Below are 25020 nucleotides of genomic sequence, written 5' to 3'. Positions count from 1 at the left end.
TCGTTTCTTGATATCACGCAGAGTGAATGAAATTGGCTGAAGACTGGCATCTGTGATACTGGGGACCTCAGGAGGAGGCTGAGATGGATCATCCACTCGGCACTTCTGGCTGAAGATTTGTGCAAATGCTTCACCCTTATTTTTTGCACTGAGTGCTGGACTCCCCCATCATTGAGGATGGGGACATCGAACATCGGGCGGCAGAATGGAGAGTAGGCAGATCATGGCGTCAGACAGAATGCATCGCTGATTTGATGCCACGCTGCCATTTTAGAGCTCAATGCTCCAGCCTACACCCTCTCTTAACCTCGCACAGCTGAATATGCATTCAATTGCATGAAGGACCGCCATACAGTACTATTTAAAGGGATCATCAACCACTTCAGATTAGGTGCTGGAATATTTTATCCACTGTTGATGTAATTCTATGCATTTTGGGTGTTTTCCATATTTGTTAAAAGTTTCACTAGTTTACAGTGAGTGGCCTGGCAGGTGCTGAGGATTTTCTTTGGTGATTTAAAGGCTTGCGCACAAACCATTGCTTCAAGACATGGATGGCAGCCGTGTAGAGCTTCCTCTTGGTATTGAACATGATTGGGAGAATGAACAGAGGCCATGCAGAGTAGGACAAGCTGCTGGAAGAAGGAAAAGGAGGTGGAGGAGGAGAACATAGGTTCTCAGCAGGTGGCCATGGCCAGAGGGTTTTTATGGAGCATATCTATCGGAGGACAGATTGAAGGATTGCCATCATGCCCTGGAAGCCCCTTTGCACACGGGTATCCAGAGCAATGCTGGCAATAGCCTGAACTCCCACTGCAGCACTCAGATGCTGGGTAAATGCATTGGAAGCTGAGACATCAGCCATTAGAAACTGCATCATGGTTGGCTCCACAGGTTCACTATTGTCCTTTAAGGAAGGAAATCTGCTGCCCGAACCTGGTCTGGCCTACATTTGACTCCAGTCCCACAGCAATGTGGCTGCCTCTGTCAGAGTGCCCTCTGAAATGACCGAGCAAGCCACTCAGTTGTACCAAACCACTACAGAAAAGCTACAACACTGGCATCTACCCAGCAATGTGGAAAATTGCCCAGGTATGTCCTGTCCACAAAAAGGACAAATTCAATCCGTCCAACTATCACCCCATCAGTCTACTCTTGATTATCAGCAAAGTGACGAAAGGGGTCGTCGACAGTGCTACCAAGAGGCACTTACTCAGCAATAACCTGCTCACTGATGCTCAGTTTGGGTCCGCCAGGGCCACTCAGCTCCAGGCCTCATTACAGCCTGAATCCAAACATGGACAAAAGAGCTGAATTCAAGAGGTGAGGTGAGAATGACTACCCTTGACATCAAGACAGCATTTGACTGAGTGTGGCATCAAGGAGCCCTAGCAAAACTGAAGTCAGTGGAACTCTCCACTGGTTGGAGTCATACCTAGTACAAAGGAAGATGGTTGTGTTTGTTGGAGGCTAAACATATAAGCTCCAGGACATCGTTGCAGGAGTTCTAGACCCAACCATCTTCAGCTGCTTCACAATGACCTTCCCTCCAACATAAGGTCAGAAGAGGGTATGTTCGCTGATGATTGCACAATGTTCAGTACAATTTGCAACTCATCAGATACTGAAACAGTCTGTGCCCACAATGCAGCAAGACTTGGACAACATTCAGGCTTGGTCTGTTAAGTGGCAAATTACATTCGCGCCACACAAGTGCCAGGCAATAATCATCTCTAACAAGAGAGAATCTACCCATCTTCCCTTGACATTCAATGGCATTACCACCACTGAATCCCCCACTATCAACATCCTGAGGGTTACCATTGACCAAAAACTTAAATAGACTAGCCATATAAATAATGTGACTACAAGAGCAGGTCAGAGGCTGGGAATTCTGTGGCGAGTAACTCACTCCTGATTCCCCAAAACTTCTCCATCATCTACAAGGCACAAGTCAGGACTGTGATGGAATACTCTCCACTCGCCTGGATGAGTGCGGCTCTAACAACACTCAAGAAGCTTGACACCATCCAGGAGAAAACAGCTCGCTTGATCGGCACCCCATCTACAACCTTAAACATTCACTCCCTCCGCCACCGGTGCACAGTGGCAGCGGTGAGTACCATCTACAAGACGCACTGCAGCAACTTGCCTAGCCTCCTTCAACAGCATCTTCCAAACCCGCGGCCTCTACCACCTAGAAGAACAACGGCAGCAGACACATGGGAACACCACCACCTACAAGTTCCCTTCCAAGTCACACATCACCCTGATGGGGAAATATATCGCCGTTCCTTCACTGTCGCTGGGTCAAAAACCTGGAATTTCCTTCTTAACAGTACACCAGATGGACTATCGCGGTTCAAGGTGGCAGCTCACCACCACCTTCTCAAGGGCAATTAGGGATGGGCAACAAATGCTGGCCTTGACAGCGATGCTCACATCCCATGAAAGAATAAAAAAAAGGTGAGTTGACAGAGGTGGTCACCTGTTCCATGTCAGAAAGGATGGGCTCCAAGCTCTGCAAAAAGCCCTGTGCCAAGTTGCTGCCACACTCCTCCATGGTCCTTGACTTTGAACACAGGTTTTCTGGGAGACTTTCCAATACACCAAGCATTTAAGTCTCCACAGTCTCAGAATAAGGGGCAGGCCATTTAAGACTGAGATGAGTCTGTGGAATTCTCTACTCCAGAGGACTATGGAAGCTCAATCATTGAGCACGTTCAAGACAAAAATCAATATATTTCTGGATACTAATGACAAGAAGGGAAATGGGGATAGTGGGGAAAAATGGCGTAGAGATAGATGATCAGCCATAATCTGTTCGAATGGTGGAGTAGGTTCAATGGGCCGAATGGCCTACTCCTGCTCCTATTTCCATTGACGGTAAATCAGTGTCAGAACAGTGGGAGGCATTCAAAGGGGAGATTCAAGGGGATCAGAGTAAACATATTTCCACAAAGAAAAAGGGTGGGACGGCCAAAATCTAGAGCCCCATGGATGTCACGAACAAAGAACAAAGAAAATTACAGCACAGGAACAGGCCCTTCGGCCCTCCAAGCCTGCGCCGATCCAGATCCTCTATCTAAATATGATGCCTATTTTCTAAGGGTCTGTATCTCTTTACTTCCTGCTCATTCATGTATCTGTCTAGATACATCTTAAAAGACGCTATCGTGCCCACGTCTACCACCTCCGCTGGCAACGCGTTCCAGGCACCCACCACCCTCTGCGTAAAGAACTTTCCACGCATATCCCCCCTAAACTTTTCCCCTTTCACTTTGAACTCGTGACCCCTAGTAATTGAATCCCCCACTCTGGGAAAAAGCTTCTTGCTATCCAACCTGTCTATACCTCTCATGATTTTGTCCACCTCAATCAGGTCCCCCCTCAACCTCCGTCTTTCTAATGAAAATAATCCTAATCTACTCAACCTCTCTTCATAGCTAGCGCCCTCCATACCAGGCAACATCCTGCTGAACCTGCTTTGCACCCTCTCCAAAGCATCCACATCCTTTTGGTAATGTGGCGACCAGAACTGCACGCAGTATTCCAAATGTGGCCGAACCAAAGTCCTATACAACTGTAACATGACCTGCCAACTCTTGTACTCAATACCCCGTCCGATGAAGGAAAGCATGCCGTATGCCTTCTTGACCACTCTATTGACCTGCGTTGCCACCTTCAGGGAACAATGGACCTGAACACCCAAATCTCTCTGTACATCAATTTTCCCCAGGACTTTTCCATTTACTGTATAGTCAAGGAGCTTACAGGGTAAAATAAGGCAGAAAAGGAAAGCTCATGTCTGACACAGAGAACTCAATACTACAGAAAGCCGAGAGGAGTATAGAAAGTGGAGGGGTGAAATCAAAAAGGAAATTAGGAAAGCCAAGAGACGGCATAAAAGAATATTGGCAAGCAAAATCAAGGAGAACCCAAACATGTTTTATCAATACATTAAGAGTAAGAGGATAATTAAGGAAAGAGCAGGGCCCATAAAAGGCCAAAAAGGTAACCTATGTGTAGGTGTAGAAGATGTAGGTATTGTTCTTAATGAATACTTTGCGTCTGTCTTTGCAAAAGAGGGGGACGATGCAGATATTGCAGTTAAGCAAGAGGGGTGTGAAGTATTGGATGTGATCAACATAGGGAGAGAGGACATATTAATGGGATTAGCATCCTTGAAAGTTGATAAATCGCCAGGGCCAAATGAAACGTATCCCAGGCTGTTAAAAGAAGCAAGAGAGGCAATAGCGGAAGGTCTGACCATCATTCTCCAGTCCTCACTGGATACAGGTGTGCTGCCGGAGGATTGGAGGACTGCTAACTTAGTACCTCTATTTAAAAAGGGAGTGAGGGATAGACCAAATAATTACAGCCAGTCAGTCTAACCTCAGTAGTGGGCAAATTATTGGAATCTATTCTGACAGACAGGATAAACTGTCACTTAGAAAGGCACAAATTAATCAAGGATAGCCAGCATGGATTTGTTAAGGGAAGATCTTGTCTGACCAACTTGATCAAATTTTTTGAAGTAACAAGGAAGATAGATGAGGGTGGTGCAGTTGATGTGGCCTGCATAGATTTTAGCAAGGCTTTTAACAAGGTCCCACATGGCAGACTGGTTAAAAAAAAAATCCCATGGGATCCAGGGAAGTGCAGCAAGGTGGATAGAAAATTGGATCAGTGGCAGGAAACAAAGGGTAATTGTTAACGGTGTTTTTGCGACCGGAGGGCTGTTTTCAGTGGCGTTCCACAGGGCCCAGTACTGGGTCCCCTGCTTTTTGTGGTATACACTAATGATTGGATGCAAATGTAGGGGGCATGATCAAGAAGTTTGCAGACGACACAAAGATTGGGCATGTGGTAGATAGCGAGGAGGATAGTTGTAGGCTGCAGGAAGATATTGATGGTCTGGTCAGATGGGCAGAAAAGTGGCAAATAATTCAACTTGGAGAAGTGTGAGGTGATGCATTTGGGGAGGTCAAACAAGGCAAAGGAATACACGATAAATGGGAAAATACTGAGAGGTGTAGAGGAAGTGAGGGACCTTGGAGTAAATGTCCACAGATCCCTGAAGGTAGGTCGACACGATGGTTAAGAAGACATATGAAATCCTTTCCTTTATCAGCCGAGGTATAAAATATAAGAGCAGGGAGGTTATGCTAGAACTGTATAATTCATTGGTTCGGCCACAACTTGAGTACTGTGTGCAGTTCTGGTCACCTCATTGATGAAAGGATGTAATTGCACTAGAGAGGGTACAGAGGAGATTTGTGAGGATGTTGCCGGAACTGGTAAAATGTAGCTATGAGGAAAGATTGCATAGGCTGGGGTTGTTCTCCTTGGAACAGAGAAGGCTGAGGGGAGATCTGATCAAACTGGACAAAATTTTGAGGGGCCTGGAGAGAGTGGAGGTGAAGGGCCTATTTACCTTAGCAGAGAGGTCAGTGACTAGGGGGCATAGATTTAAAGTGATTGGTAGAAATATTAGAGGGGAGATGAGGAAAAGTTGTTTCACCCGAAGGGTGTTGGGGGTCTGGAACTCACGGCCTGAAAGGGTAGTTGAGGCAGAGACCCTCAACTCATTCAAAAGAAGTCTGGATATGCATCTCAACTGCCGTAATCTGCAGGGCTACGGACCAAATGCTGGAAGGTGGAATGGGTGGAACATTTTTCAGCTGGCACAGACACGATGGGCCAAGTGGCCTCTTTCTTGTGCCGTAAACTTTCTATGATTCTATGTCCCTATGTACACCCATCAGCCTTCTTTTGTAGCCTGGCCCATCAAAGTCATCATGTGAGTCCTCTGCTACAGAACCAGTGTGTGCCCTTGCCCTGTGGCGAGCGAGCACCTGTGGTATCCTTTCCCTCTGCCCTGGCTGCAGCGTTGCTGTGCAGTGTCTCACCACCTTTATGCTATCCTCTAAGTTATGTGCGGTCAGTATCCGAGCTGGTGGCTGTGATTGAAATCGAGTAACAATGTGGCTTCATCTTCTCTGTCTTCTTGCTGTTCCTCCATTGACTGGGCAGTTGCAGTTATTGAATTTCTGAAAGGCAAAAGGGTCAAGAGTAGGATTGTGATGAGGGGAGAGGAGAAAGGAAGAAGTGCATGCTTACACCATCTGCATCTTCTCAGTCAGAAAAGGTTGTGGAATGAAGGAGAAGTGGGATGAGAGAAGGAGAATTCAATATGCAGATACTGTCATCTTCAATGGCTTCTGCCCCACCGCTGGTCACTGCCTCAGCAATGGCCCTTCCCATAACAGCCAGCACCGTCTCCTCCATGAAGGTTACAACATGCAGACACACCTGTCCACCTCCAGTTAGTTCCTACTGCCTCTGGTTGTGCAACACCTTCTCCTGCAAGAGAGAGGGAAGTGTTTCAGTGAGTGTTATGCAATCTGTTTGGGTGATGTGGCTGTCATGCAATGTGTGCAAGCTGTGAGACGTGGTTGTGCGGCTTGCAACTGTGCTAAGTCTGTGAGGATGAGGTGAAGCATATGAATGTTAGGTATTAGCCCTGAATGGTAGATATTTTTTGGTAGGTCAGTGATGTGTGTATGGTGAATTGAGCAATGGTTGAGGCTTGTGGTGCAGTTTGTAGGATATGGCAATTGAAGATGCATTCACTAACCTTAACTGCTTGTGTGAGATTGCCAAACTTCTTGTGACATTGCATCCGGGTCCGTGGGACGATACTGGCATTGACCTCCGCGGATATCTGTTCCCACTGTCTTCACACCCTGTCTGGAGGGCCTCCTGCTCCCCAGAGGATACAGGGCATTTTCCACCTCCTCCAAGACCCCCAATGCAGCTTCTAAAAACCTGGATACTCATTCTCTCCTTAGTCAGCCATTCCTCACTCCTTCCCAGGTCAGATTCACTCGTACAACGACTCCTAGCATCTGCTCCAGCCACAATGCACCTCCCCTCTCAAAGGTGCAAGCTAGATTTAAGTAGTGCAAGTTAGTAACGATATTGGGCCCACTGCTGATGTGCCCAGCCAATGAACAGCATGGGGAGGACTGGCTGCAAGCAGAAATCACTATAATGAGCAGGCAGCACAAAGTTGGCGGACTGCCTGCATTCCACTCAATGGGTGCAGATTAATCACACATCATGATCCCTATGCTCATTTTTTGAAGCTATCTAATTTAACCCCTATACTCTATGTTTCGTAAATCATGAAAAGGTGGATGAAAAATTTTTGGGACTGAAATAGGAAATTGTAAACCTTGAGCTATACATAATTACTTCACACTTTAGAGCAGCAGCCATATGGAACAGACTACTACCAAAAGCAGCAGATGCAAATTTGGTTGATGCATGCCAAAAGGAAATGCAAAGGTTTCAAATTCAGTGGGAAGAAAACAAACTTGGTATTACACCAGAAAGGAAATAGAAAGGAAATAGAAATGGTATGAGAATTTCCTGAACAAGGACTTCCAGAATAAGCTAAGCTCTTTCCTGTTTCTGTTTATTTTGTTGTTCCTCTTTGCTCTGAAGTTAAATTTATTCCCTTCAGTTTCAGAACTTGCTCTGTTTGGCTCAACTTAATTTAGCTCACACAGGATCAAACTTACAGCTTGCAGTCCCTGGGAATACAGATTTAAATTCACATGAGACTATTGTCCAGAATGATGGCAACACATCAGCTTGAGACAAAGGAAGTCTATTAAAAACATTCCAGTAAATATTATATTAAATATTAGGCCAGAAGATTGGGAAAATCTTAGAAACCAGCTAAGGATGACAAAAAAATTAAAGAGGGAGAAATTGGAATGCGAGAGTAAACGAGCAAGAACTATAAAAAAATTATAAAAAGATAGTAAGAGCTTCTACAAGTCTATAAAAAGTAAGAGAACAGCTAAAGTAAACCTTGGTCCCTTAGAAGATAATACTAGGGAATTAATAATGGGAAACAAGGAAATGGCAGAGACACAAGAACACAAAAGACAGGAGCAGAAGGAGACCTTATGGCCCATCGAGCCTGCTCCACCATTCAATATGATCATGGCTGATCTTGGGCTTCAATTCCACTTGCATGCCTGCACCCCATATCCCTTGATTCTTTGCGAGACCAAAATTCTATCTATCCCAGCCTTAAATGTATTCAATGACGGAGCATCCACAACTCTCTGGGGCAGAGAATTCCAAAGATTCACAACCCTTTGAGTGTAGTAATTTCTCCTCATCTCAGTCCTGAATGATTGGACCCTTATCATGAATCTGTGTACCCATGTTCTAGATTCCCTGACCAGTGGAAACAATCTCTCAGCTTCTACCCTGTCAAGCCCTTTCAGCATAGAGTTACAGCACTGAAACAGGCCCTTCAGCCCACCGAGTCTGTGCCAACCATTTATACTAATCCTACATTAATCCCATATTTCCTACCACATCCCCAACTTCCCACAATTCTCCTACCTACACTAGGGGTAATTTACAACGGCCAATTTACCTATTAACCTGCAAGTCTTTGGCTGTGGGAGGAAACCGGAGCACCCGGCGGAAACCCACACGGTCACAAGGAGAACTTACAAACTCCGCACAGGCAGGACCCAGAACCAAACCCAGATCACTGGAGCTGTGAGGCTGCGGTGCTAACCACTGCACCACTGTGACGCCCTTAAAAATCTTGTATGTCTCAACTAGATCGCCTCTCATTCTTCTAAACTGCAGACTTTGAACAAGTATTTTGTATCTGTCTTCACGGAAGAAAACAAAAAAAATCTCAAGAATAGTAGAAAGTCAAGGGGCAAAAGAGAGGGAGGAACTTAAAACAATCACTATCACTAGAGAAAAAGTACTAGGAAAACTAATGGAACTAAAGGCTGACAAGGCCCCTGGACCTGATGGCCTGCATCCTAGTGTCTTAACGGAAGTGGCTGCAGAGATGGTGGACGCATTGGTTGTAATCTTCCAAAATTCCCTCGATTCTGGAAAGGTCCCAGCAAATTGGAAAACCACAAATGTAACACTTCTATTCAAGAAAGGAGGCAGACAGAAAACAGGAAACTAAAGGCCAGTTAGCCTAACATCTTTCTTTGGGAAATGCAGGAATCCATTAATAAGGAAGTAGTAGCCAGACATTTAGAAGATCATAATACAATAAAACAGAATCAACATCGTATCGTGAAAGAAAAATCGTGTTTGACAAATTTATTGAAGTTATTTGAAGATGTAACAAGCAGGTTAGACAAAGGGGAACCTTTAGATGTAGTGTATTTGGACTTCCAAAAGGCATTCGATAAGGTGCCACATAAAAGCTTACTGCACACGATAAGAGCTCATGGCATTAGGAGTACTATATTCACATCGATAGAGGATTGGCTAACAGGAAGCAGAGAGTCGGGATATATAGGTCATTTTCAGGTTGGCAAACTGTAACTAGTATAGTGCCACAGGGACCAGTACTGGGACCTCAACTATCAACAATCTATATTAATGACTTTTTGAAGGGACAGAGTATATTGTAGCTAAATTTGCTGATGATACAAAGATAGGTAGGAAAGCAAGTTGTGAGGTGGACACAAAGAGTCTACAAAGAGATATAGATAGGTTAAGTGAGTGGGCAAAAATCTGGCAGATGGAGTACAACGTGGGAAAATGTGAACTTGTCCACTTTGGTGGGAAGAATAGAAAAGCAGAATATTACTTAAATGGAGAAAGACTTCAGAATGCTGCAGTACAGAGAGATTTGGATGTCCTCATACATGAATCACAAAAAGTTAGCATGCAGATACAGCAAGTCATTAGGAAGGCAAATGGAACGTTGGCCTTTATTGCAAGGGGAGTGGAGTATAAAAGTAGGGGAGTCTTGCTATAACTGTACATAGCATTGCTGAGACCACACCTAGAGTACTGTGTACAGTTTTGGTTTCCTTATATAAGGAGGGATATACTTGCATTGAAGGCAGTTCAGAGAAGGTTCACTGGGTTGATTCCTGAGATGAAGATGTTGTCTTATGAGGAAAGGTTGAGCAGGTTGGGCCTATACTCACTGGAGTTTAGAAGAATGAGAGGTATTCTAAATGAAACATACAAGATTCTGAGGGGGCTTGACAAGGTAGATGCTGAGAGGATGTTTCCACTTGTGCGGGAATCTAGAACTGGGGGCACAGTTTCAAAATAAGAGGTCTCCCATTTAAGACAGAGGTGAAGAGGAGTTTCTTCTCTTAGAGAGTCATTAATCTTTGGAATTCTCTACCCTAGAGAGCAGTGGAGGCTGAGTTAAACAGATTTTTGATCTACAAGAGAGTCAAGGGTCATGGGGAGGGCCAGCAGGAAAGTAGAGTTAAGGCCACAATCAGATCAGCCATGATCTTATTGAATGGCGGAACAGGCTCGAGCGGCCAAATGGCCTTCTCCTGCTCCTACTGCTTTATGTTCTTATTCACATATGGTATATTGAAATGACTTTGTTCATGTGAACTTAATGGGGATTGGTTATTTGGGATCCAGATCTAGGAGAGCAGTGCACTTCCGTGGCTAATCTCTGGGCATGGAGAAGAGGGACGGGGTGCTCAGACATCAGTCTTTGACTTCCTGCCAGCTAAGAAAGAAGACAAAAATCTGTTAAGGACAAAGTGAAAACTCCCTGCTTAAATGGTGCTGACTAGTTGGAGAGAAATTTCTAGTCAGAGAAGTGTATTTAGCTTGCTAACATGGAAAGTGTGTTGTACTCTGTCATTTTATGTTATGAGCAGCATTACAAAACATTAAAATTCATAGCAAGTTTTGTTCTGTTCATTCATATCACATGCAAAATAAATCAATCTGTTGGTTGGTAATTAGCTTCATCTCTACTAGAAGGTATGAAAAATATACATTAAGGAAAGTACATGATTACTACAACTGGTTCACATATCAGGGGATTTCATTGTTAATACCCCTGGTCACAATATAGCATGACTAGATATTGGACAGTATAGGTGAACTCCTGGTTCTAGGGGATGTGTCCATTTGCCAGACCACTGATGCACTGAACTCCAGAAGTCTATCTAGTGGAAACCCAAAATTTGTAATAGAAGCAACAATATGTTATAGATGTAGGCCAAGCATACGAATATCCTTTCATACAAGTGCAAAAGTATTAAAACACAGCTGTGACATTTAATCAAGACACTATGATGACCCTTTAAATCAAGCACTCTCATCAGCATCCGACAATAAGTCATGTTAAACACAGCTCTATGATATCCAGAGGCTGTAATTAGTGTAACATCATTTTGATGGTGATTAAGGTCTCTGGAATTATTAAAATTACATACTGTCAATGAGAAAATAATTACACCTACAGTTTACTTGTGTGTGTAGGGCAGGTGGGGTGGGAGGGGGGTGCAGAGAGGGGATGCATTCACTGCCTTTAAACAAGTCTAATTCTGTTTTGTTTTACAGATAGCTAAAGGACTTACTGCCCAGTTATGCCCAAGACATGATCACGCTTTCCCTGTATAACTTTTCCGTGCAATTTTTCCATGGTCCTGATTATTGCACTCCATGTATTCCAGCACATAGTTGTAAGTGAAAACACACAAAGCATGGGCACAATGAAAGGGCTCTGCTATTTTGTTGTCTAATAAAGAAGAATCCATACACTTAAATAGCACATGATGCCACGAGTTGAACAACATTTTTTTCAATTTGTGTGCTCATCAAGTTACTTCTAGATAATGTAACACTGTCCATTTTGCACATCAATTTGAAATATCAAGCATAGGATCCAGAGGAACAGAGCTGTTTATGGATGGGTGACCGAGGAACAGCAGTAGTGCATGCAGCTTCTTAAACCTGTTTGATTAGACCATGGCTGATCTGCATCTCTTAATGCCATCATACATTCCTCTGATGTTTCCCGTGTCAGAGGCCAGCTGAATATGACTGCATAGGTGTTGCCAGTAGTCATTTGCACAGCGCCTGGCTGTTCTTTGTGCAGCGCTTCTGGCTGCTTTAAGTGCTACAGATGTTAACTCGCTGGGGGCTTTCTTGTAGTTCAGCAGTGCAATGCCCTTAGCGGCGATGACAGGTTCCAGCTCTTCAATGTGAGATTGAAACCAGTCTGCATTCCGCTTCACACGTTTGCCATAGGTGGTCATTGCTGAGTCATAGATGGCGTCTCTGATGTGGGCCCACTTGGTCTCTGCATCCCCTGTGGGAGTGTTTTGAAGGGCTTTTTCAAGTGAATTTAGAAACTTACGTAACATCTGTGGATGAGAAATTCTGCTAGTGTTGATGCGCGGGCGGCCCTTCTGCTTGGAGTGATGCAGCTTCTTTGGTTTGAGGCTAACCTTGCTGCACACCAGGGAGCGGTCAGTGTCGCAGTCCACACTGTGGAAGCTGCGTGTGATTTGAACGCTGTTTAAAGAGGCTCGCCTTGTGACGATGAGGTCCAGCTGGTGCCAACGACGTGATCTTGGGTGCCTCCAAGAAACCTGGTGACAGGGTTTAGTGTGAAAGAATGAGTTGGTGATGCAGAGGTTATGATAGGTTCACAACTCAAGCAGTCTCTGCCCATTCTCATTCGTCCTACCAATGCCATAGTGCCCAAGGCAGGAGGGCCATGAGTCATGGTCGGCCCCAACCCTGGCATTAAAGTCCCCATGCAGGAACAGGTGTTCGGTGTTGGGGATGCCACGAATGATATTATGGAATTCCTCGTAGAACTGGTCTTTAGCTTCAGGTGGGGAGCAGAGTGTTGGAGCATAGATGCTGAGTAGGTGCACGAGACCAGAGGCGGTGAACAGTCGGATGGACAGTATGCGTTCCGAGCCATTTGAGGATGGCTCTATCATGCTGAGCAAAGAGTTTCTGATGGCGAAGCCCACTCCATGCTGTCTTGGTTCCTCAGGATCCCTACCCTTCCAGAAGAAGATGTAGACTTGCTCTGTTAGAGATCCGCTCGCAGCGAGGCGCGTCCCTGAAGTGCTGCAATGTCCACATTGAGTCTACTGAGCTCGTTGTTAATGATGGCAGTCTTCCGAGAATCGTTGATTTGTGTAAGGTCTTCTGACAGGCCAGGACACATAGTTCTGATGTTCCAGCTTGCAAAACGAAGGGCTGGTACCTTCTTTCCTTTTTTGGTCGTGCTGTTTGGTGCAGTGTTACAGTCCACTTGTTGGGCAATGACCCTGAGCTCCAAGCACCCATTGAAGCAGGTGGACTGTGGCGAACAGAACCTTACTGACCGGGGGCTGCCCGGTTTGAGGCGGGCGGTAGTTGTCCAGTGAGATGCGATGACCTCTCCCACCGACCAAGGCAACCCGTGGCTCCCAATCTCTACGTCAATTGAGCTGGACTTATAACCCATAACTGCTGCCTTCCATGTTGATCTGGTCACTGTGAGGCGACTATGGAGTGACCTCTCCATGGCGCATGCCTGGGTGGATGTATGGAGGTTGTGAGTTGCCCAAGCATCAAAACCCCCCTCTCGGCCTTCCTGGTGGGGTCCAAAGGAGTGCAGAGCATGATGTTTGGCACCGGTATGGCTGCAGGAACTGCCGGAAACATGCCGAAGATGACACATGACCGCCTTCGGGGTTCCACTCCGGATTTTCCGTTAGGGTTTACTCCCTTAGCCTTGGTCTCTCCCGAGGAATGTATGATGGCATTAAGAGAGCTTTTGAGCCAACCATCAAGAAGATTGCCCCCCTCAAATCTAAATCTAAATCAGGGGACACAATCACTGACCAACGCAAGCTCGGTGGAACACTACCTCTACTGGTGTAGAGAACTGTACTCCAGGGAAAATGTTGTCAGTGAGACCGCCCTCAATGCAGCCCAGTCTCAGCCAGTCATGGATGAGCTGGACGTACAGCCAACAAAATCGGAACTCAGTGATGCCATTGATTCTCTAGCCAGCGGAAAAGCCCCTGGGAAGGACGGCATTACCCCTGAAATCAGCAAGAGTGCCAAGCCTGCTATACTTTCAGCACTGTACGAACTGCTTTGCCTGTGCTGGGATGAGGGAGCAGTACCACAGGACATGCGCGACGCCAATATCATCACCCTCTATAAGAACAAGGGTGACCTCGGTAACTGCAACAAGTACCGTGGAATCTCCCTGCTCAGCATAGTGGGGAAAATCTTCACTCGAGTCACTTTAAACAGGCTCCAGAAGCTGGCCGAGCGTGTCTACCCTGAGGCACAGTGTGGCTTTCGAGCAGAGAGATCCACCATTGACATGCTGTTCTCCCTTCGTCAGCTACAGGAGAAATGCCGTGAACAACAGATGCCCCTCTACATTGCTCTCGTTGATCTCACCAAAGCCTTTGACCTCGTCAGCAGAAGTGGTCTCTTCAGACTACTAGAAAAGATCGGATGCCCACCAAAGCTACTAAGTATCATCACCTCATTCCATGACAATATGGAAGGCACAATTCAGCATAGCGGCCCCTCATCAGACCCCTTTCCTATCCGCAGTGGCGTGAAACAGGGCTGTGTTCTCGTACCCACACTGTTTGGGACCTTCTTCTCCCTGCTGCTCTCACATGCGTTCAAGTCTTCAAAAGAAGGAATTTTCCTCCACACAAGATCAGGTGGCTGGTTGTTCAACCTTGCCCGTCTAAGAGCGAAGACCAAAGTACAGAAAGTCCTCATCAGGGAACTTCACTTTGCTGACGATGCTGCATTAACATTTCACAGTGAAGAGTGTCTGCAGAGACTCATCGACAGGATTGCAGCTGCCTGCACCGAATTTGGCCTAACCATCAGCCTCAAGAAAACGAACATCATGGGATAGGACGTCAGAAATGCCCCATCCATCAATATCGGCGACCACACTCTGGAAGTGGTCAAGAGTTCACCTACCTAGGCTCAACTATCCCCAGTAACCTGTCTCTCGATGCAGAATTCAACAAGTGCATGGGAAAGGCTTCCACTGCTATGTCCAGACTGGCCAAGAGAGTGTGGGAAAATAGCACACTGACACAGAACACAAAAGTCCAAGTGTATCAAGCCTATGTCCTCAGTACCTTGCTCTACGGCAGCGAGGCCTGGACAACATACGTCAGCCAAGAGCGACGTCTCAATTCATTCCATCTTCGCTGCCTCCGGAGAATCCTTGGCATCAGGTGGCAGGACCGTATCTCCAACACAGAAGTCCTCGAGGCAACCAACATCCCCAGCATATACACCCTACTAAGCCAGCGGCGCCTGAGATGGCTTGGCCATGTGAGCCGCATGGAAGATGGCAGGATCCCCAAGGACACATTGTACAGCGAGCTCATCACTGGTATCAGACCCACTGGCCGTCCTTGTCTCCGCTTTAAAGACATCTGCAAACGCGACATGAAGTGCTGTGACATTGATCACAAGTCGTGGGAGTCAGTTGCCAGCGATCGCTAGAGCTGGCGGACAGCCATAAAGGCAGGGCTAAAGCGTGGCGAGTCAAAGAGACTTAGCAGTTGGCAAGAAAAAAGACAGAAGCGCAAGAAGAGAGCCAAATGTGTAACAGCCCTGACAACCAATTTTATCTGCAGCACCTGTGGAAGAGTCTGTCGCTCTAGAATTGGCCTTTATAGCCACTCCAGGTGCTGCTTCACAAACCACTGACCACCTCCAGGCGCTTACCCATTGTTTCTCGAGACAAGGAGGCCAAAGAAGATCTGCAGCTCAAATCCACTTACCCGACCTCGCTCCAGCATGCACCTATCAATCACAGTCTTGAACATTTCAACTGGCCCAGCATCCAAAGCCTTTTGGGGGAGTGAGTTCTACCGTGTGTGAAAATGCTTTGCACTCTTAAATGGTCTAGCCCTAACTTTACAATTATTATTGATCACTTTTTGTATCTGGGCACTAGCTATTAGGGAGTTGTGTACATGAACACCTTTGCTTCTCCACAGCTCCCCTATCACCATTATGAAAATATTCTAATATTTCTTCTCCCTCGACTATGAAAATGGATACAAAATACTAACTCAACAAGTCTGCCATTTCCTCATTGCCCATTATTGTCTCATCTACACATGTCTTTAATAGGCCCACATTCCCTTTTACCACTCTCTTTCCATTAATATATTTATTAAAACTTTTGTTGTTAACTTTAATATCTCTTGCAAGTTCTTTCTTCATAATCCCTTTTTGCACCTATTACTTTTAGTGTATCTATTTCTTGCTTTTATAGCTCCCCCAGTCTGCTGGACTTCCACTTTGCCTTGTATTTATGTAAGCCTTTTCTTTTAGCTTGATACTGTCTGTTGCCTCACTTGTTGAATCTGGTTGCTGAAATAGTGCCTTTGCCTCTTAAGAGATATGTACGAATTATGTACTTCCTGGTCAGGTGTAGCATAGCCCTGCACAGGGAAATATTCCTTACAGACTGCCTCAACAAAGCAAATGTTTCCACTTCCCACACTAACCATTCTTGTGGAGTTGGTGATTTTCAACAAATTGTCACATTGGCCTATTAGGAATTCGGCTGAAGTACTCCCAAAGCTCATTTCACATAGGACCCTTTAAACCAGCAAAGAGAGATCTTTACCTCATCAGTTAGCGCTGGATTCAAACCTAGTATGGTAAAAAGGGCAATTGGTATGTTGGCCTTCATAGCGAGAGGATTCGAGTACAGGAGCAGGAATGTCTTGCTGCAATTATACAGGGTCTTGGTGAGGCCACACCTGGAATATTGTGTGCAGTTTTGGTCTCCTTATCTGAGGAAGGATGTTCTTGCTATCGAGGGAGTGCAGTGAAGGTTTACCAGACTGATTCCTGGGATGGAGGGACTGACGTATGAGGACAGATTGAGTCGGTTAGGATTATATTTGCTGGAGTTCAGAAGAGTGAGGGAGGATCTCATAGAAATCTATAAAATTCTAACAGGACTTGACAGGGTAGATGCAGGAAGGATGTTCCCGATGGTGGGGGAGTCCAGAACCAGAGGTCATAGTCTAAGGATACGGGGTAAACCTTTCAGGACTGAGATGAGGAGAAATTTCTTCACCCAGAGAGTGGTGAGCCCATGGAATTCGTTACCACTGAAAGCAGTTGAGGCCAAAGCATTGCATGCTTTCAAGAAGCTCTTGGGGCGAAAGGGATCAAAGGATATGGGGGGAAAGCAGGAACAGGTTACTGAGTTGGATGATCAGCCATGAGCACAATGAATGGCAGAGCAGCCTCGAAGGGCCGAATGGCCTACTCCTGCTTCTATTTTCTATGTTTCTCGTCCAATAGGTGTAAGGCCTACATTCTCACCCATTGCACTATTTTAGACTCCTGGAACATGGTGAATATTTTACAATTAGACAAAATGCAACATAAGACAAAAAAACTACAGTGATTCAGTGCTTTGCTTCCTTTTTCTAAATGCTGTATGTTTTTAGAATCCTCAAAAGTTTATGGCATAGAAAGAGGCCACTTGGCCCATTATGTCTGTGCCGGCAGAAAAACGTTCCACCTAGTCTAATCCCATCTTCCAGCATTTGGTCCGTAGCCCTGCAAATTATGGCATTTGAGGTGCATATCCAGACTCCTTTTGAATGAGTAGAGGGTTTCTGCCTCAACTACCCTTTCAGGCAATGAGTTCCAGATCCCACCACTCTCTGGGTGAAAAGATTTTTCCTCATCTCCCCTCTAATCTTTCTACCAATTACTTTAAATTTATGCCCCCTAGTCACTGACCTCTTTGCTAAGGTAAATAGGCCCTTCACCTCCACTCTATCCAGGCCCCTATAAAGTATAAAAATCTGTGTAGATCTGAGAGTTTAGCATCATTATGTTGCATTCTCTATATCTGCGTTTGTGCCATAGTGCAACCCTTCATCTCACATAAACACATGCTTTGCCAGTATTAACATTGGGCATAAGGGCCAGTTAAAAAGAGTCACTATGAATTCCATTATGTTTGTCTCTTTAACACTCTCTTAATAAACAAGTTAAATAAACAAGAAGTTCATAATGAAGCCGATCGTGAATCCAATCTACACAGCCTTTCCCTGTACTGGTAAAATAAAATTTTCATTGCTCCATCTAACTTTTTGCTCCCCTACATTCTTAGCAGGTTCCCTCCTTTGTATATTATCTCTATCATGGTTTGACATTTTGTGGCCATTTTTTCATGAATAGGACTCAAGCGAGCTGTTTTAGTATGTGCTTTAGGCAGAAACGTGTCTGAAACGGAGTCGCTTTCCCAATTACCCACATGCTGGGTTGGTTATCGACAGGCAAATGACAGGTGATTCAAATGGAAGATAGGCAGTTGTTTTGCACAGATCCCAAACAGCCCCATCCATTAGCATTGTCTGGTTATTCAAGAGACATGCAGCACTATGCATTAACAAATTCTTTGATCTGCTTTTGAAGGGAGACTTCTTAAAAATCAACCCAGACATCAGAAGTCAGAGAGAAGCAGCAGTAAAGCTGCAAGGGAGAAATAACCTCGACACTGTCATCAGGATAGGTAGCTGAACGAACTGCCTTCTCAAGCAGACGTAAAAGATCCAATGGCACTATTTGAAGGAGAATGGACGACTACTCATTGTGTCCTGTCCCACATTTATCCCTCAACCAATATCACAAATAAAGATTATCTCGTTATTTAATTGATTGCTATTTGTGGGACCTTGCTATTATTCAAATTGGCTGCTATATTTGTTTAAATTACAGCAGCAAATACAGTTCCAAAATAACTTTATGGGTATGAAAGGTGTAATAGAAATGCAAGTTTTTTCTTTTTTAAAGCAGCTTATGAATCAAACCAAACAACAACCCACCTAGTGTTAATATGATCTACCTTCGGAAAGTCTGAAGGCCTACACATGCTTAAGATCAGATGATCGGGTCAAGAATAGAAGGATGTTCTTTCGTTACACTCCTGGACCCCACTAGCAGATTCAGGACAGTGGGAGTTAACGTCTATATTAAAAAACATAAATGGATACTTGCAGCAGACATGAATTCGTAAAAAAGTCTAAGAACTTTTTCTTTAACTGTTTTTGGTTGTGTTAATTAAAGCACTTGGTTTTTATTGATCAGTACTCTCTATTTTTGGCTTACTATGCCGCCTATCTTTGGCTTTTTCTTCTCCTTACACTGGCTGTGATTGATAGGTATTTGACTCACAAAGGCATACAGGTTCCTATCAATTTCAATGTTAGATGGGTAGATTTTATTGGGTAAGCGTATCGAGGGAAATGGAGCAAATGCAGATAAATGGAATTGAGGTAAAGATCCACCATTATCCAACTCAATGGCGGAACAGGCTCAAAGGGCTGAATGACCTTCTCCTCTTGCTATGTTCCTCTGTTCCTATGATGTGATCCAGCTACAACTTACATTGAATGGCTAACCAGTTGTGCATCAGATATGTTCAAGACTGCACCCTTAGATTTGACGGGGCTGAAAATGGGAGCCACACCAGGGAATGATGAGGATGGGAGACAGTAAAGGCTTTACTGGGGACAAGGGCATCAAAGGTGAAGGTTAGGGAGTGGTGGAGCAGATCACCAGTTGTAGAAATATTGAGGAAAATGGAGGGCCGAAGGCTAGCCAGCAGGCAGTTTGATAGTGCAACTGCAAGTGACTTGGGGAGGTATTTTCCAAGGACAGATGCAAAAGGAAGTAGGGTTGAAAGGTGTGGGTTGAGGGTGGTCAGGGTTACAAGAAAATGTTCCGAGACAGTGTTGTCTGTAATCAACATCAAGTAGACAGACTACATTAGATGCAAGGTCAAGTGGGTGACCATGGTAAGAAAGTTTACATGGGGCAAGAGGTTTAAGGAGGATGGCAGTAGAATCAAAGAGACGCCAAAATGATTTGAAATGGAAATTGAAATCATCAAGGAGAATGAATCACTCAGTGCAGAGGCTGAGGAAAGAAATTAGGACAATATCTTAGTGAGAAATTCAGTTTGGAGATTAGGAGGAGCAGGAACAAAGTCAACAGCTCAAAGGAGGAAAAAGTACCAGGGGAATAGGGGTGAATAGGTGAGACCAAGGTGTGATTTGATGATAAGAAATTAAGTACAGAATTAAGTATGCAAATACAATTTTTAAATGCAGAATTCTGGGACTAGTAATGTTATAATTTCTAAACTATAGTCCTTTCATAAAAGAAAAGATACACTGATTTGCTTTAATTAATGAAGAGATCGTGAACTGAAATAAAGATTTGATAGAGGCTGATACTCTGGTTTAAACCCACACACTACCAAAAACTGCATTCTGAGTCATTCTACTGCAGTCCCTGGTACCAGATGACATGAGAAAGCATCTTTCCTGTTCTATAATGGTTTACATTATACAATGGTACAATGGTATGTTGCCTCCCAGGTGCACGGGTCAGGGATGTCTCAGATCGGCTGCAGAACATTCTGAAAGGGGAGGGTGAACAGCCAGTTGTCGTTGTGCACATAGGCACCAATGATATAGGTAAAAAACAGGATGAGGTCCTACAAGCAGAATTTAGGGAGTTAGGAGCCAAGTTAAAAAGTAGGACCTCAGAGGTAGTAATCTCAGGATTGCTACCAGTGCCACGTGATAGTCAGAGTAGAAATGAAAGAATAGTCAGGATGAATGCGTGGCTTGAGAGATGGTGCAGGAGGGAGGGGTTCAGATTTTTGGGACATTGGGACCGGTTCTGGGGGAGGTGGGACTATTACAAATTGGACGGTCTACACCTGGCCGGACTGGAACCAATGTCCTTGGGGGTGCTTTTGGTAACGCTGTTGGGGAGGGTTTAAACTAATGTGGCAGGGGGATGGGAACCAAATGAGGTTAGTGGACAGTAAGCATGTAGTAACTAAAGCCTGTAAGGAACTAGATAATGAAGTCAGCGTGACTAAGGGAAAGAGTAGACAGGGAGCAGATGATGAACGCAAAGGGACTGGTGGTCTGAGGTGCATTTGTTTTAATGCAAGAAGTGTAGTAGGTAAGGCAGATGAACTTAGGGCCTGGATTAGTACCTGGGAGTATGATGTTATTGCTATTACTGAGACTTGGTTGAGGGAAGGGCATGATTGGCAACTAAATATCCCAGGATATCGATGCTTCCGGCGGGATAGAGAGGGAGGTAAAAGGGGTGGAGGAGTTGCAGTACTGGTCAAAGAGGATATCACAGCTGTGCTGAAGGAGGGCACTATGGAGGACTCACGCAGTGAGGCAATATGGGCAGAACTCAGAAATAGGAAGGGTGCGGTAACAATGTTGGGGCTGTACTACAGGCCTCCCAACAGCGAGCGTGAGATAGAGGTACAAATATGTAAACAGATTATGGAAAGATGTAGGAGCAACAGGGTGGTGGTGATAGGAGATTTTAATTTTCCCAACATTGACTGGGATTCACTTAGTGTTAGAGGTCCAGATGGAGCAGAATTTGTAAGGAGCATCCAGGAGGGTTTTCTACAGCAGTATGTAAATAGTTCAACTCGGGAAGGGGCCATACTGGACCTGGTGTTGGGGAATGAGCCCGGCCAGGTGGTTGAAGTTTCAGTAGGGGACTACTTTGGGAATAGTGATCACAATTCCGTAAGTTTTAGAATACTCATGGACAAAGACGAGAGTGGTCCCAAAGGAAGAGTGCTAAATTGGGGGAAGGCCAACTATACCAAAATTCGGCAGGAGCTGGGGAATGTAGATTGGGAGCAGCTGTTTGAAGGTAAATCCACATTTGATATGTGGGAGGCTTTTAAAGAGAGGTTGATTAGCGTGCAGGAGAGACATGTTCCTGTGAAAATGAGGGATAGAAATGGCAAGATTAGGGAACCATGGATGACAGGTGAAATTGTGAGACTAGCTAAGAGGAAAAAGGAAGCATACATAAGGTCTAGGAGGCTGAAGAAAGACGAAGCTTTGAAAAACTATCGGGAATGTAGGACCAATCTGAAACGAGGAATTAAGAGGGCTAAAAGGGGTCATGAAATATCTTTAGCAAACAGGGTTAAGGAAAATCCCAAAGCCTTTTATTCATATATAAGGAGCAAGAGGGTAACTAGAGAAAGGATTGGCCCACTCAAGGACAAAGGAGGAAAGTTATGCGTGGAGTCAGAGAAAATGGGTGAGATTCTAAACGAGTACTTTGCATTGGTATTCACCGAGGAGAGGGACATGACGGATGTTGAGGTTAGGGACAGATGTTTGATTACTCTAGGTCAAGTCGGCATAAGGAGGGAGGAAGTGTTGGGTATTCTAAAAGGCATTAAGGTGGACAAGTCCCCAGGTCCGGATGGGATCTATCCCAGGTTACTGAGGGAAGCGAGAGAGGAAATAGTTGGGGCCTTAACAGATATCTTTGCAGCATCCTTAACACGGGTGAGGTCCCGGAGGACTGGAGAATTGCTAATGTTGTCCCCTTGTTTAAGAAGGGTAGCAGGGATAATCCAGGTAATTATAGACCGGTGAGTCTGACGTCAGTGGTAGGGAAGCTGCTGGAGAAGATACTGAGGGATAGGATCTATTCTCATTTGGAAGAAAATGGGCTTATCAGTGATAGGCAACATGGTTTTGTGCAGGGAAGGTCATGTCTTACCAACTTAATAGAATTCTTTGAGGAAGTGACAAAGTTGATTGATGAGGGAAGGGCTGTAGATGTCATATACATGGACTTCAGTAAGGCGTTTGATAAGGTTCCCCATGGTAGGCTGATGGAGAAAGTGAAGTCGCATGGGGTCCAGGGTGTACTAGCTAGATGGATAAAGAACTGGCTGGGCAACAGGAGACAGAGATAGCAGTGGAAGGGAGTTTCTCAAAATGGAGACGTGTGACCAGTGGTGTTCCACAGGGATCCGTGCTGGGACCACTGTTGTTTGTGATATACATAAATGATTTGGAGGAAAGTATAGGTGGTCTGATTAGCAAGTTTGCAGATGACACTAAGATTGGTGGAGTAGCAGATAGTGAAGGGGACTGTCAGAGAATACAGCAGAATATAAATAGATTGGAGAGTTGGGCAGAGAAATGGCAGATGGAGTTCAATCAGGGCAAATGCGAGGTGATGCATTTTGGAAGATCCAATTCAAGAGTGAATTATACAGTAAATGGAAACGTCCTGGGGAAAATTGATGTACAGAGAGATTTGGGTGTTCAGGTCCATTGTTCCATGAAGGTGGCAACACAGGTCAATAGAGTGGTCAAGAAGACATACGGCATGCTTTCCTTCATCGGACGGGGTATTGAGTACAAGGGTTGGCAGGTCATGTTACAGTTGTATAAGACTTTGGTTCGGCCACATTTGGAATACTGCGTGCAGTTCTGGTCGCCACATTACCAAGAGGATGTAGATGCTTTGGAGAGGGTGCAGATGAGGTTCACCAGGATGTTGCCTGGTATGGAGGGCGCTAGCTATGAAGAGAGGTTGAGCAGGTTAGGATTATTTTCATTAGAAAGACGGAGGTTGAGGGGGAACCTGATTGAAGTGTACAAAATCATGAGAGGTATAGACAGGGTGGATAGCAAGAAGCTTTTTCCCAGAGTGGGGGATTCAATTACTAGGGGTCACGAGTTCAAAGTGAGAGGGGAAAAGTTTAGGGGGGATATGCGTGGAAAGTTCTTTACGCAGAGGGTGGTGGGTGCCTGGAACGCGTTGCCAGCGGAGGTGGTAGACGTGGGCACGATAGCATCTTTTAAGATGTATCTAGACAGATACATGAATGGGCAGGAAGCAAAGAGATACAGACCCTTAGAAAATAGGCGACATGTTTAGATAGAGGATCTGGATCGGCGCAGGCTTGGAGGGCCGAAGGGCCTGTTCCTGTGCTGTAATTTTCTTTGTTCTTTGTTCTACAACTCTCAATTCTGGAACATTGCTGAAATTCTGTGGAAATTGAATTAAGGAACTCAACACATTTTTTGGCTTTGTATAAGGATTTATTAATGGACCTTTAGTGATGACAAGGGACTGCACTATCCCCCAGATGATTCTTTTTTTTTAAAAGATCATTCTACTTACAGGTACCTGTGTGGGCCTTTATTTAATGTTCAATTTGGCGATACCAACTGTTGTCAGATTTACTGGTGGGGGGGCGGGGAGCGGGGGATGTGGGGAGCAGGTGGTGTACACCATGGGTGCCTCTTAGAGCTCTGTCTGCTTCATTACAATGCTGCCAATCTGATCAGGCAGGCTTCTGTTTTCAGTCTCTGCCAAGTATTCGCTACATAAACAGACCAGCCATAGTTTAGAGGTTAAAATGGAAATACGGCAGAATTCCATGGAGCAATTCTATAAATGGTAATATTAAAAACAGTCACCCCTTAAAATAACTTGTTACTTAGGGCTTATCCTGCTACCAAAGCTTTCTTTAAAGTGCCACTGTCTTCATGCATAAACTCAGTGAGTCATTCCAGAAGAGACTTGAATATATTTAACTCTCACGTTTTTCAAAAAGACTTTACTGATCTGCATATATCCTCAACAGATTTTGCAGTTTTGTATTTAAATATTGTTTGAGGAGAGTTTCTGTCACTTTCATTGTGATCTGCCAGTAACACTGCAATGTGTTTGAAATGTTTTATGCCATTATGCTTATGTTTGTTAACAAATCAATATAGGTTGCCTTTTTTTCCTATGAAAGTGCTCTCTCTTTAACAAACATGCTGGACAAACTTACAGACATGAAATTATCTTTCTTGTTTTCAGCTTCTAGGATTGTCAGTTCTTCAGGGGTCAACAGAAAAAGCCGCAGTTCGCGGATAACTTCCTTCGCTATTTCTGGCACTGGCTTGTCCAGAACTACCTGTGTTGGGGGGGTAAAATGGTGAAAGAGAATATTGATCAGTTAGTTCCAGAGTAAAACAAAATCTTTCTAATTTGATGCCCAAGTAGTGTATTCCAATTTTGCAATATCATAGAATGCAAGTCCACCCTTAGTGCTGGATTTTGGAGGGGTAACAGGGACATTTATCCTAGTCCAAATGCTCTAAAACAGTGATTTCAAACTCAGTTTACATGGCGTACCTGATTTGACCTCCTGGCACTTGGCGATCGCCACATTCAGCAGAAGTTATTTGAACACACTAGGGTAGAAATTGGTTTGCGTCTTGCCCGTATTTGGTGCATAAAATAGATGCAATATATACCAATATCAGG

General features: G+C 44.7%; 1 protein-coding gene across 7 annotated transcripts in view; it reads right to left on the bottom strand.

Moving 5' to 3' along the window:
• LOC137372762 (BTB/POZ domain-containing protein 19-like) overlaps positions 1-25020 on the bottom strand; it is a 242976-nt gene that overhangs the window by 74270 nt on the left and 143686 nt on the right. For 5 of the 7 annotated variants that reach the window (XR_010975493.1, XM_068036972.1, XM_068036977.1 and 2 more), the window contains one exon: positions 24542-24667. Coding sequence is in view for 6 of the 7 variants with exons in the window: in XM_068036972.1 (XP_067893073.1) it covers positions 24542-24667 (126 nt within the window). In the remaining variant the exon portion in view is untranslated. Of the gene's footprint in view, positions 1-9231; positions 10559-18757; positions 18856-24541; positions 24668-25020 lie in introns of those variants that run through there. The other 2 variants (XM_068036974.1, XM_068036975.1) reach the window with 2 other exon arrangements.

Source organism: Heterodontus francisci, chromosome 8 (genome assembly GCF_036365525.1).
Source record: "Heterodontus francisci isolate sHetFra1 chromosome 8, sHetFra1.hap1, whole genome shotgun sequence".
NCBI classification, from domain to species: Eukaryota; Metazoa; Chordata; class Chondrichthyes; order Heterodontiformes; family Heterodontidae; genus Heterodontus; species Heterodontus francisci.
This window is presented reverse-complemented; position numbering and strand designations above follow the sequence as displayed.